This window comes from Poecilia formosa, unplaced genomic scaffold (assembly GCF_000485575.1).
Source record: "Poecilia formosa unplaced genomic scaffold, Poecilia_formosa-5.1.2 Scaffold361, whole genome shotgun sequence".
NCBI lineage: Eukaryota > Metazoa > Chordata > Actinopteri > Cyprinodontiformes > Poeciliidae > Poecilia > Poecilia formosa.
The window spans coordinates 326,395-340,341 of NW_006800300.1; the positions used below are offsets into that span (position 1 = coordinate 326,395).

A 13,947-nucleotide genomic window follows, 5' to 3' on the forward strand; every position below is an offset into this window, starting at 1 on the left:
AAAAACAGTCTGGGTGTTTTTTTAATACTTGTTTTTTAAGCAATTGAGACTCAAATGGAAGAACAAAAATGCACAAAATGCAAATCTTATGTAATGGACCCTTTTATTAACCCTTTTATTAAGGAGTAGAATGATGTAAAATTGACAGTTTTAAACTTTCCATCATGTTATGATGTTTTTCCATCATCAGAAACAAACCTGGAGTGTTGCTTTGATTCCTTCATGCATGTTTGAGAAATCCTTTAATCTCCATGCCAACCACTCAGCTATGAAAAACGCCCAGATGGACCTAGCCCCGCCTTCGAGGCACAGCTCCTCCCCCACTCATCTCCTTCAGACTAGCCAGCAGCAATTGGCAAACACCTGATGGAGCTGCTGAGCTCATTATAGGAGCTGCTTCTCAGAGCAACGCTGGTAAAACGTCGTGAAAATGTTAATAGAGGAGCCATGTTGGGATGACTTCCTGGAGGCAGAGCTTCAGAAAGAGCAGGAGCTTCTTAAAAAGACAGAGGCCAAATTTTAAGCTGTTACATTATAAAATAAAATTTATTTTAAGTCATTTTATACATGTAACACTTTTTGACAACTGACGGTAACATTGTTACTTGACTGTCCAATAAAATGCCAGAATCTTTCACCACTTTGGGTTTTCAGATGGACAAATGAACCAGGAAGTCTTCTATGTCTCCGCTCATCGGCTGCCGTTTCTCTTCGCTCATCCTCTCCAGCCGCCTGATGCTGTCGTCCCGGTAGAAGCTGTGGTGAGGAATTGCTGCTGCCCTCATGTAGAACCGGACAGACTTCTTCCTCTCCTTCTGGCTGTACTGCAGATATTTGGCATAGAAGCTGCAAACCATCTGCTCCTCTTCGGGATCCAAGTCTCTTCTCAGCAGCTCCTCAAACGCGTCTTCGGCTTCAGCTCGCTGGTTTGATTTCACATACATGTTTGCCAAAGATATCTGCATCTTAAGGGAGGACTGAGGGTAGAGAGCGATGGTTTGTTTGTGAAGGCTGATTGCTCTGTCCATTAGGCTGCGATCCAGGTGGTTGTTGCTTTGGGAAAAGACTTTCCTTTTGTAGCAGATTGCGGCGCATTTCTTGATGTATCGAGCGTTGGGGTGTCTCTCCAGAGCCTCCTCTGCTAAATCAACAGCTTCGTCCATGGAGACGTGGATCCTGTAGAGCCGTAGCAACGGTTTCACGCCGCTGTAGCTGCTAACCGGCTTTGCTAGCACTCTCCTTGCCAGTTTTTGTGCTTCATCTTGAATCCTTGCTCCTTTCTGAGCTTGGGCTTCCAGGTAGAGAGCAACAAGGTACAAGTTCTCTGGGTCGTGCTGTTTGGCGATCTTCACCTTCTCCAGGATGTCAGAGTCCAGGCTTTGTTTCTTAAAGGCTTTGACCAACGCTAGCACCCGGCTGGTGTGCCACTCCACCATGTCTGGTTGCATCCTGATGGCTTTCTGGAAATAATCTACAGCCAGCAGCTTCTGATTGAACTTCATCAGAGTCCAGGCTTTCTCGGCACAGATCTCCGGGTGCGGGTCGTCCACAGACGGAGACGGGTACTCCGTCATCAGAGCTCCAACCTTCGATAGATACTCTCCGCTACGCGCCCGCTCCCCTAGCCGGTGGTGCAGCCAGGCCATGTTCCCGTAGTTCACCACCAACCAGGGGCCTTCGTCTGAGACGGTGTTCCTCAGCTGGCGGAAAGCCTCGGCCGCCCTGCAGAGGAAACGCCGCGCGTCTTCCAGGAGGCCCAGCTGATGGTGGATGAAGCCCTGCAGGTTGTAGATGTGGCCCAGCCAGCAGTAGCCCAACTCTGGACCGATGTCCTCCAGCGCGTCCTGGAGACACAGCAGCTTGGACCTGCTGAGGTCCAGATCCCACGTGAAGTGGCACTCCAAGGACTCCAGGTGAGATTCCAGGTGAGATTCCAGGTGTGACGGAGTCCGAGAGGTGCTGGAAGATCAATGAAAGGTTTAAAACTACAGAAATGGGAAGAACAAAGTAAGAGAAAAGGAAGAAAAAGGAGGATGAGGAGCAGCAGAGGGATTAATGTACAACGGACTACAAGAAAAAAAACCAAGGAAATTTCTGCCAGAAATTTACTCCAAAAAGTGGAAAATACAAAATTTCAAAATAAAAAATTTGCTAGCTATAAAAATCTCAGAAACTTTGACGTTACTGTCAGACAAAAAAAAGAAAAATTCTGAGCTCAAATCATTAAATTGAGACAAAAAAAATCTGAAATTTGGAGATTAATCTCAGAAATTTTCTATGAAAAAACAGGAAATTTCTGAGTTTGAAATGCTGAAACTTTGCTAGAAAAAACCCCAAAATCTGAGATTAATCTAGAATTTTCAAGAAAAAAAGAAGAAATTCTCAGAGTTTCTAAAGTCGATATTTAATTTTTGAAACTCAGAAAATCTGAGATCAAAAAATGGTGGAAAAGGTGTCAGAAAATTCCTGAGATTAATCTTAAAATCTCTGAACCTTTCGGCAGAAACATGCTCTTTTGGTTGAATCTAAAAGGGCCCTGATATGCGGTAGTACAGATGAGTAAAGAGGCGAGGAGAAATCCTTAAGAAGAGATGAGAAAAAACAAAAAGCTGAAAGTGTTTGAGGGAACAAACCTCATCCTGCAGCCGTTGTCCGGATTCTGTGGCTTTCTGGATCTTTCTGTTCTGCTCTTTTAGGCGCGGCACCATAAAAACCAGCAACGCTGAATTTCCTGTAAATAAAGTCTCACTGGACGAGACTTTTCTCTTTTCTCAGGAATCAGAAACTGCAACGCTGATCCACTGATCTGGTGATACAGGAAGCTGCTGTGTTCAATGAAGAATGAAATCTGAACAGTTTTTACCTGGAACGACGTATTGAGTCATTCTGACCTCAAAGGTCAAAGTTCAAGCAGAGCTGTAAATGCTCAGGTCAAAGTCTTCTCTGTGTGTCAGCTCTGAATGACATCACCACAGCTCACACTTTAATGTTTCATAGAAATATGAATCGGAGCAAAAATATGTTATTTTTAGTTCAACAAGAAATGATCCACCATAAAATCTAATTCAACAGAAATTATTTGATTTCCCTGAATAAACGGATCCACTGTGCTCAGATAATTCAAGGTCAAACGATCATATTCAGATCAGTACAGGAAATTATCTAGATAGCTATTTAGCTAGCAGATACCAGGTAGTTTTAGCTAAGTTATCATGACTAACCGTGATAACCTAGCTAAATGCTTACCAAATATTATAAATCTGCTACATGCTAATTAAGCATGTTTTTTATGCTAACGTAACTTTGACATGCTAACTCAGCACCATAACCTTAACATATGCAAAGTAGACATGGTGGCTTTATTCAGTCACAAAAAAGAATGCTAACTATGCTAGATGCTAATTAAGGAAGCTAACTTTACCACAGAGTGACTAGCCAAATTATGCTAGCTCTTCATGCTACATGCTGTCGAGGAGTTTAACTTGCTAACTCATGATATTAATGAAATATTAAGCATGATGAATTTGTTACAAGCAAAAGAAACATGCTGTCAAAACTAAATGCTAATGCAGCAAAATCACTGTGCTAGATGAAATATGATAACTAAGCTATATGCTAGATTACTTAGCATGTGGGAAAGTTATCAACCTTAATATTAAAGAAATAATAAAAATCTACTATAATCTAAAGAGCCAGTTTTACTGTCAGGTAAATGTCATATTTTGAAAAAAGACAACTTTTAGATAAATATCTACAATAGGAAATTATTATTATAGTTATGAAAAATCCACCGTATTTTTCTACTTTTAGAATTTAAAATAAAGAAATATAAATTTTAACAAAAAGAGGAATAATGTCTTTGCATGCATTGGACAGAAAACAGATCTAAAATTACATTACTAGTAGTTTTAGTGTCATTCTTTGTGGAAATTAAATTAAATGCAAAACCCGAGTTAGTTATTATCTGGTCCTCTTTCATTTTTAATCATAGCTATTAATTTTTTTCTGTGGAAAGCCCAAAAAGCCACTTGCAGACTTAACTTATCCTGCTGCACAAACTAACCTGAACTGGTAGAAAACACCCAGCAGTTCTGTCACCAGCATGGATTTTTCTTCAGAATTAAAAAGTCTGATTAAAGAAACGGGTCTCTCTTTTGTGTTTGTTTGCCAACACCCATGCGCTCCTCCTCCCTGCAGCAGAGCTTTATCTCTTGATTAAATCAGATTGTTTCTGTCAGAGGATTATCTCTCTGCTTTCGGCCGGCTCCAGGTCACTGAGAAATAATGGGGCTGTGGAACGTCTTCACTTCCATCAAGGACCGAGCAGAAAGGTTTCTCAATGAGAAGAACGTGGTGACGGACGTTCTGGGGAAGCTGGAGGAGAAGACAGGAATCAAGAAGAAGGTCATCGCCCTCGGTAAACCAGAAACGGTTCAGTAATCTGCTCTGTTCAGCTGACGGTTCTGTATTACGGTTCGGTAGACGCAGCAGAACCGGAACCTGAACACGTCGAACCTGTAATGAGCACAGCAGGTTAGACGGTTTGAGATCCAGTGTTTCTGAACCGACTTCAGGAAGATACTCTACATCTCAGACTGCTATTTGGGCTACATGCTAAATAAACATGCTAGGTGGATGCTTATTTTGGTACTGATCCGATACCAAGTATTGCTTATACCAATACTGGTACCAGCACTTTTTATTTATTTTACTAACATTAAACTTCTGATCTCTAGCAGTTTTCTTGTTTTGTGGCAGGGTGAAATTTGGAAAGTTTATAAATACTTTAATAACATATCAGCTTTGTTTCTGTACATTTTTCCTAGATAAACAAACTGCAAAAAGAAATATATATCATTCAAGAGCAAATCGAAAGGTGGAGCTAAGAAACTGCAACACAAACATTTTTAGCTTCACCTCGTTCAAATGATCCTATTAAGCACCTTTTCATTCCCAATAATTAATCAGTTAAAAATAATAATTACACTGCACTGATGTTAAGTCAAGTAGAAAGATTCAGTTGTTCACATGTTGATGTTCAAAGTGTATCTAGCTGCTAATGATAAAGCACTAAAGGAATGATGTCATTGTATTTTAGGCAATAAAATGTTTCAGTGTCACGTTACAATAAGGCTCCCCTTATAGAAAGCTAATGAATGGTTAATAAATGTTAAGTCATCTATAAACACTTTATAAAACATTACTAACTGTTTATTATGCATTAAGTAACGGCGAGAAGGAGACTGTATGATAAAAAAATACAATTGCTTATTGTGATTTCAATGTATCTGAAATGTTTAGTATAATAACGCTAGATTAAATATATAGATCTGGCTCATTATTTCACAAGAAACCAGTAGATTTAATCTCCTTCTCACCTTTAATTAATGCAAAATAAACTGTTATTAATGATTTAGAAAGTGTTTAGAGCTTAATAACATAGCTATGAAGTATTTATTAGCTATCTACAAGGGGAACCTTATTGTGAAGTTTTCCCAATGTTTATTTTAAAAAGAGCTGAATTGTTTACTTGCATATTTTTATGAATTTATAATATTGTATAAAAACGGCTGGAGTGGTTAATTGAAAAATCGGTTTAATATACCTTTTTAAAAACAAAAATCTGATTAATCGATCACTGAAATAATCGTAATCATCCTAAGTGAAATTAAATGTGAAGCCGTTAGGGCAGTATTTCTGACACTGTGGTCCGCAGGCGCCCCCTGGTGGTCAGCAGGGTACTGCATGTAAAAGACCGTTTATTTGCAGTCAAAGCTCGGCGCTTCAGTTACATTACCAAAGGGTTGTGTTAAAAAAAAAACATGTCAACAGCTATCATTATTTTTATATAATTAAACACGATTAAATACATTAGATAAATACAATTCACATTTTTCTGTTTATGTGCTTTTAAATTACAAATGGACCTAAAATGTTACTAATGCACAAAACACTTGGTAGTAAATATAATTTTTTCTATGTGTTTGACATCATTGGAAAGCTTAGAATCCAAAGTTTCAGAATCTGTAAATAACTCAAAACGCACTGAGTTCATGACAATAAGAGAGTTAAGAAGCCAATATTTCCACTTGGATTAAGATGTGTTATTGTGGGGTAATTTAAATTTAATTTAGTGTTTGTTAAATGAGTTAAAAGTTTGAGAAACAGTGGACTAAAGAAATATTGTTTCATTCTAGGGATTAAAATGTTTCTTATTTAAAAGTTGAATTATTTATTTGCATCTTTTAATGAATTTCTAATGTTTAAAAAAAAAAACCCGAAAATATAAACGGCTTTATATTTTCATTACTAAAATAACCGCAGTCCTAATTGAATTAAAAAGCCTTTAAGGCCGTGGAGGGAGACACCAGTTAGCAGCGGGCGGTGACGCGGTTATGACGTCACCGGTGCCTGGCGCTGACGCTCCGTTCGCTGACGCTCCGGGCGCTGACGCTCCGGGCGCTGACGCTGCTCCGGCAGATTATCCCGGCAGCAGAGCAGGACGGCCTCCATGACTGAACAGCAGCGTCAGCTGATCAGAGGTAGGAGGATTTATGCGGCGCTTCCCGCCGGGTGGGACGGAGTTTCTCCAACTGTTTCAGCCTCAGACTCACTTTATATTTAACAAAAAGTCACCAAACTAACATGAAATCAACCCGGGATTAAAATACTAATCTCTCACTTAATGTCCTTTGTTTTGTAAATGTGCAGTGTTGGGTAGTATACTTACATTTACTCAATTATCAAAATCAAACATGTTTTAACCAGAAATTCACCAGCAGTTTCTGTTAAAGTTTCATAACTTTTTTATTTAAAGAAACTGATGTGGAAAATGTTTATTTTGTCTGATTTTGTTATTTATATGAATTACTGTTATTTTGTTCTTTAAAATACCAAAATTTCCAGTTAATTTTATATTTTGGTTCATCTGAATTTTAAATATTAAAGTTACTCAGGACTTTTTACTAATTTTTTTTTTTACTTGGTACTCTTGAGTTCAAAGTTTACGTCCCGTTAGAAAAATTATCTTTCAAATAGGACACTTGTTTATTTTCGTATTATTGAGTTTGTCATACGACTTTTCGCTCATATTATTCTGATTTTTTTTTCTTATGGTATGACTTTTTGTTGTATCTGATTCTGTATATAAAATTATTCTTGCATTATTTCAACTTTATTTTCGTATTATTACGACTTTATTCTCCTATTACTACTTTACTCTGGTATTTTTCTATTACTTTTCATAATAATAATAATAATTATGACTTTGTCGCATGGCTTCATTCTCATGACTTTATTCCTGAACTATTAACATTTTTTTCTTGTATTGTGGTGACTATTTTCATAATGGGTTTATTTTCATGTTATCATAATAACTGAACTTTACTTTCTAATACTTTCTAACTTTACTATAACTTAAGGTTATATATAACTTTATTATGAAATTATGACTTGCCGTACAACTTTATTCTCTTATTATAGTTTATTCTGTTAATATTACTTTATTGTAGTACTACTACAACTTTCCTTGTACTATGAGAAGTTTATTCTCATAATGAGTTTATTTTCATATTATTACCACTTTATTCTTATTTTGACTTACTGCAGTTCAGCTTGATTCCCTGAAAACTTCCTAATTGTTTTGTAATGTGTCTCCAGATGTCGCTGGCTGTGAATTGTTGTCATATGAACTGAATGTGTCTGTCCAGGCGCCGTCTCGCTGACTGGACTTTACCTGGTTTATGGATATGGAGCTTCGCTGCTCTGCAACCTGATCGGCTTCGTCTATCCAGCTTATTATTCGTGAGTTTTATTCCTCCTGTTTTCTGTTGATGCGCCAACAACATGTGGGAATGAAAGCATGTTTACTTTAAAGTTACATTCAGTGGAAGTGAGTCATATTAGCAGATTTATGTTTTAAAAACTAAATTTATCTTAGAATATTATATTAAAGGATCTTATGGCAGAGAACTTGAGCCAGGCTAAGAAAAAAAGTTTTATAATGAGAATAAAGTTATAATGTTTAGCAATAAGACAAGCTCAATCATTTTTATTTGCACGATTTTTCGTTTTTCTCTTTTCTCTCTTTCTACCAAAAACTGGATGATAAAAGTTTTCAGTCTGGTGTTTTGGTCTCAACTAGCCCTTATTCTGAAGGACAGTTTTGTTTACAAACTTCATAATTAATTTATTTGTTGCTTCTGCTTATTTATTTTGGATATTTAAAATAATTTTTCAGTTCCAGTGTTAAAGCACAGTAGAAATAATATAAAAGTCGTTTTACAATAAAAATGTATGACAAAAAAGTTGAAATACTCCGAAAAAGTTATAATATGAGAAGCAGAATAAAATATTACCAGAATAAAGCCGTACGATGAAAACTCGTAATATGACAACAAAGTCATAGTAGAAGAATAAAGCTGTAATAAAGTCAAAATAAAAAACAAAGCTGAAATAATAAGACAATAAAGTCAAAATAATATGAGAATAAAGTTGTAATATAAAACGTAATATTAGTGATGAGAACAAAGACAAAATAATATAAAGTCAAAGTTGGTGAAACTATTCTCAGATCATTGTGACTTTATTGTTGTAATCTTATGTTATTCTCATATTATTACAACTGTTCTGGTAATATTGCTTTATTCATGTATTATTGCAACTTTATTCTCATATTATTTAAACTGTATTGATGTAAAACTTTATTCTCGTAGAGGAGGATACAACAGAAATAAACTTCAGTTATTCCTTTGAATGTACCATTATTAATGAGCCCGTGATTAAACGTTTCCTTTGCTCTGATCCCATTTATTCACTGCAGTTGGTTTTTCTAATAAACATCAACTGAACGTTTTTATCCGATAAAATCTGCGTTTTATCGGATAAAATCTGCGGGACTTGATAGAAAACGTCAAACATCATTTTTTGTCAATCAGAAACGGAAGTGGAAAGTTTTCTTCATTTTCTGCCTGTTGTTTCCAGTCTTGTCTCAGTTGGGACTTAAGTTCTGGTTTTCTGCAGAATCAAAGCCATCGAAAGTCCCTGCAAAGAAGACGACACAAAATGGCTGACCTACTGGGTGGTGTATGGCGTCTTCAGCCTGGGCGAGTTCTTCTCCGACATTTTCCTTTACTGGTTCCCGTTTTACTACGCATTTAAGGTGAGGACACACCAGAGTTTTCAAAAAACAAAGTATGTCATGAAATTGACTTGACGCCAGCCCCCAAACCTCCGACAAACAGCTATAATGGCAGAGCTAGAGGAACTCAATGCTATACCAGAAGCATTTCTGAGTTATTTTTGCCTTATCAGCCAACACTGAGGCAGGGAATTTCTCAGTCATACACCAGGATACTGGCAGGAAACAATGGAGAAATCAGCGTTAAAATCCAAGTTTTCCTCAGCCAAAGGAATAATGAGGAGCAGAAAGTCTATTGGATGTTAGAGTGAAAGCTGCATCAGGTTAAATAATACCGGCTTGTGAAAATCTGCCTCCAGGAAATGCTTAAAAATCTACATTAGTATTAAAAGTTTCTTGAATGTAAAACCGCAGTTACTGCAGCACAAGTCTTCATGCTGCCACAGAGCATGATTGGTCTTTGATTTGACAGTCAATAAGTGTCGTTCTGACAAAAAACAGGATGCTAACTGCCAGGTTCCTTCGTGCTGACTAACATAGTAGTTGCCATCGATCAGTTTCATTGGACAGGACACGAGGTCGTCTGCAGACCTTGATCCATTTATTCCGTTATTCCAGACTCCATTTGGGTTTTGGAAATGTAATAAATTGTATTCCACTCTCTAAGCGCTCTGGGTAATGGCTGCATGTTCCACATGGACCTTTCTTTCCTATTATTTTCCTTTAAATCTCTCTGACGACAGTGTTGGCAACAACGAACCCCAGCCACGTAGCCAGAGGTTCAGTTCCTCCAGATAAGGGGCATGTACTTAAATAGCAACCACCGATTGGTCAGTTTCTGACAAACCCACTGGAATGATTGGCCGGTGGCGTCGTGTCAGTTGCATCTTTTTGGGAATAAACGTAAGATTTAACAGTGTGGGAAATGGTTCTGGATGTTTTCCTGGTGTTTGTTTCCAGTGTTTGTTCCTGTTGTGGTGCATGGCTCCGATGTCATGGAATGGCTCCCAGATCATTTACAACAAAGTGGTTCGGCCCGTCTTCCTCCGCCATGAGGCCACGGTGGACAACATGGTGAGCGACCTGAGCGGGAAGGCCATGAGTGCCGCCGAGAACCTCACCAGAGAAGGTAACCCAGCACCAGTAGAAACCCAGTCGCTACTGTTTCAGGAAGCTAACACTTCTTCTTCTCCTTGAGTTTTATCCACTCTGGTGAAGAACAAAACCCTGGTGACACCAATGCCGCCGGTCGCCCCGCCTGAACCGAAGAGTTTACCGAGTTCAACCAGAGAAACGTCAAACGCTAAAGTTGCTCCAAGAGAGCCAAGCGAAGAAGAACGAAGGGTAAGAAAATGTGTTTCCTCACTTCCTTCCTCAGATCTAAACAGCTGCTATGGTGGAATAATGCTTCAGTGCAGGACAAGATGTTTAATATGGCGCATTGTAGGGATGCTGTAGATAATTAAAAACAACTCAGAAATTTTAGGATTAATCTGAGAAATTTTCTAGAAAAGACCCGGACATTTCTGAGCTTGAAAAATTTTATATTTGCTAGAAAAACCTCAGAAGTTTTTAGGTTAATCTCAGAGATTTTCTAAAAAGAAATTATTGGAAATTTCTGAGTTCAAAAGTCAAAGATGCTCAACTTTTGACATTTAAAACTGAACAAGTTTTTCCTGAAAAAGTTGAGTTTCAAGAAAAATTTTCAACTTTTCAAACGTAGAAATTTCTATTATTTTTGTTTTTTAATTTTAGAGATTAATCTCAAAATTTTAGAGCTTTTTTCTAGCGAATTTCAGAGATTTTTTTTCCAATGGGCCTGGTGTCGTACATGTTTGTGGTTTGGGTTGGTAGATACGACTTCTGCAGGTTTTGGTACTGACAGTAGAACTGGTCAACCAACCTGTCAGACCGTTTATTGCGTGAATCTTCTAATCCCGACGTGTTTGTTGCTGTTCCAGCCTTTTCTTGGGTGACCAGATTGGTAAGTGAGCTGGTTGTTGGTAAAGATCCTGTATTGTGATAAAAAAAGAACTGGTTTAATAACGAGTAGCTTTCTTTTCTGTTAATGTCAAACTACACACTTCCTTCCTCCTCCTGAAAACATTTATTTCTCCTCTGTAGATCGTAACTCCAAATCCACCCAACTGGTCCTGTTGCTGTTTTTTATGATGAAATTGTTTAATTGGGCTTAAAATCTTTAAAAAGAAGTGGCTCGCATAATTATCCTTGAGGAATACCTTAAAAAAAAAGAATGTGGTTTGATTAAAATACATAAAAATATAAGCAAAGAAAAACATGACATTGTGATTAATGAGGTCTTATAAACAGGTTTCTACCAAATAATGAATCATCTCCTAATCACAGAGACATTAATATAACTTTAAAAGCTACAAATCAGTATTAACATGCATAATTTATCTGTTGCCAAAAAGGCATTTTTACAGCCTGTAGCTGTCATTAAGGCATTTTTTATTTGATTTGATTGATGTAGCTGTGCAGCTCAGTCAGGTGGAAGTTAGATTCAACTGCTTTTTCTTAGACCAGATGCGTTTTTTAAATTTTTTATTAAAAAAACCCCGGATCTTATCCAGTACATTGAAAACTTACAGGTTAGCCAGAGCCAAAGCTAAATGAAACTAAAACATTGTGGCTTAAACTGAGATGAACCTTTTAGAGCCAGAATCTGAACCTGAACATATCTGTGAGCGTGAAAGTTTCTGGTCCTTCCTAAGCAAATAGTTTTTTATCACATAAGTGATTCTTATTTTTAATTTGTGTTCATGTGTTTTGCTGTTTGGCTTCACTTCAGGAAGAACTTGGTGTAGACTGAGGGTAAGTTATCGCTCAACCCATTTCAGACACGCACTGCTTTAAATTGCAAATAAAAAGTCTACAGAAAGTCTCAGATTAAAGGCTCAATTTGGAGTTTGCACAATTATGGATATTTTTCTTGAACTTTATGTTTTTGCTCATCAAACCTAATGATTGAATTTAAATGGATTTAAATGTAACAAACAGATTTGATTTAACATGAGTAAAAACGAAAACATTTAGAAAAAATATTGTAATTACTGAAAGGAAAAAATTCAAACCAATCTGGCTGATATATGAAACTTTCTTATGCTCAAATAATCTGGTGATGCAATAAAATATTAAGATGTGACAATAATAAAATTAAAGTAAATCTGTAAGGGTGTGAATACTTTCTCAACAATGTCTAAACTCTTTTTAATTGATAAGTGATCTGACTTTTGAAACAACAAAGAAAGACTAAAAATTTAATTAGTAGTCTGTTTTATTATAATTATAATTATAATAATAATAATTATTATTATTATCCTGGTTTGGTTTCAAATTTGACTCTAATCATCCCAGGGTTAAATTCATAATTAAGTTTTACATCAATTACAAATGGTTTAATAATTCATTAATCAAATGTTGCGCAACAAACATCATCATTCATAAAATCACATTCAGTGGCATAAACCGAAAAAACAAGGATCGGCATCATAGGCATTTCATTGATTAGCATTTAAAAATACGTCAAACACACCCTAAAAATAAATAAACGGCAGTTTAGCTGAATTATTAAACTTAAAACATTAACTGAATATCAACTGAAATAAATACTAGTCCTATTTGAAGACGTTACATAATTTTATAGACAAATGTATTAAAAATAACCACATTCCACTATGGATTTCCGTTCGGCGAACGTGGAAATTATACAATAGACAAAACGGGACATAAAACCAAATCCTAGCGATAAAATTAACAATCTTCAACAAAGGATCCAAGCAACCTGAATGTCAAGCAACTCACCTTTGAATTTGACAGCTTCATATCAAGTTTTCCATCAAGTTTTTGGATGTAAACCGACCGCAGACTGTTCTGTGCTATGCGCAGCTAGCGGTGACTTTAGGAACCACGTACTTTTTAAACAGCGCCCCCTGCAGGTTGGAGGAATGAACAGGTTACACAGATGCTTGGCGAACGTCCGCAGTTCCTTTCCTGGATTATTTGACATTTTTGAAAAGCCCTGTTCTAAAGTATTTAAAAATTTTACTTTCATGTTAGTAAAATAGAAAAACCTCCTTTAGGTAACGGTAGTTTAGAAAGCAGCAACATGCTTATATTCCTGTTTTCCCTCAAGTAGTAAACATTTGATGTTAGTAGAAACATTTTTAAAAATCCACAAAATAACTAAAAATTTCTTGTTTGTGTTTCACAGTTGTTCAGATAGCAGCAGAGGAAGAGGAAGATGCTCCGCAAGGAAGAGGAGCAGAGATGTTTTTGTTCTGAATGATCCAAACAGAAAGTGCTCCTTATGTCACAGAGACTCGGTTGTAAGGCCATATTTTTGTAGAACGGTGTTGTATTTAATCTGAATTTATGATTTAGAGATCATTTATTGTCTTTAGAAAATCAGACAGACACTGGAAGCTGCTGTCTGATCTATGAGCTAAATGTCAAAACAAGTTCAGGAAAAATAAAAAATAAAATCCTATGACTGGAGGTTCCACTTTATCAACAGTTCAGATTAGAGAACTGAATCTCTAAAAATGAACCAGTTCACTTTGAACTTCTGTTTGTTATTTGCTTCTGGTCCGCAATGTGAACATTTTAAACAGAACACCGGTCCAAAAAGCCCCAGACCTCCATTTCTCTGCAACAGCGCCATCTACTGGTGGGTAGAAGAAGATCAACCCGGTCACATCTGCGCTGGTGATTGATAGAAAACATAAATGGTAACTTCTGCCAACACGACACAGAAATACAGAAATATTTCTGGACACGTTTATTGT

The 13,947-nt window shown here is 36.8% G+C and overlaps 2 protein-coding genes across 10 annotated transcripts; one reads left to right on the forward strand and one right to left on the reverse strand.

Annotated features, from left to right (window-relative positions):
• Window positions 1-527: 527 nt before the first annotated feature.
• LOC103153766 (interferon-induced protein with tetratricopeptide repeats 5-like) lies at window positions 528-13,352 on the reverse strand. Of its 2 annotated transcripts, XM_016662186.1 has the most exons (4): window positions 12,965-13,352; window positions 11,043-11,151; window positions 2,634-2,806; window positions 528-1,959 (listed from the first exon to the last, which is right to left on the reverse strand). In XM_016662186.1, exons 3-4 carry the CDS (start codon window positions 2,636-2,638, stop codon window positions 651-653), a joined length of 1,314 nt encoding a protein of 437 aa, XP_016517672.1. In that variant the 5' UTR covers window positions 2,639-2,806; window positions 11,043-11,151; window positions 12,965-13,352; the 3' UTR covers window positions 528-650. The 2 variants fall into 2 exon arrangements, with proteins under 2 accessions (XP_016517672.1, XP_016517673.1); XM_016662187.1 differs by lacking the exons at window positions 11,043-11,151; window positions 12,965-13,352 and having other exon boundaries at window positions 2,634-3,754.
• Window positions 1,896-13,652, forward strand: reep6 (receptor accessory protein 6). 8 transcript variants are annotated; one of them, XM_007574796.2, is made up of 8 exons: window positions 4,012-4,417; window positions 7,710-7,803; window positions 9,022-9,160; window positions 10,100-10,268; window positions 10,338-10,483; window positions 11,101-11,123; window positions 11,952-11,974; window positions 13,374-13,652. In XM_007574796.2, the coding sequence occupies exons 1-6, from the start codon at window positions 4,285-4,287 to the stop codon at window positions 11,113-11,115; spliced, it is 696 nt and encodes a 231-aa protein (XP_007574858.1). In that variant the 5' UTR covers window positions 4,012-4,284; the 3' UTR covers window positions 11,116-11,123; window positions 11,952-11,974; window positions 13,374-13,652. The 8 variants fall into 8 exon arrangements, with proteins under 8 accessions (XP_016517675.1, XP_016517674.1, XP_016517676.1 ...); XM_016662190.1 differs by lacking the exon at window positions 11,101-11,123 and having other exon boundaries at window positions 4,011-4,417; XM_016662191.1 differs by lacking the exon at window positions 11,952-11,974.
• The last annotated feature ends 295 nt before the right edge of the window (window positions 13,653-13,947 follow it).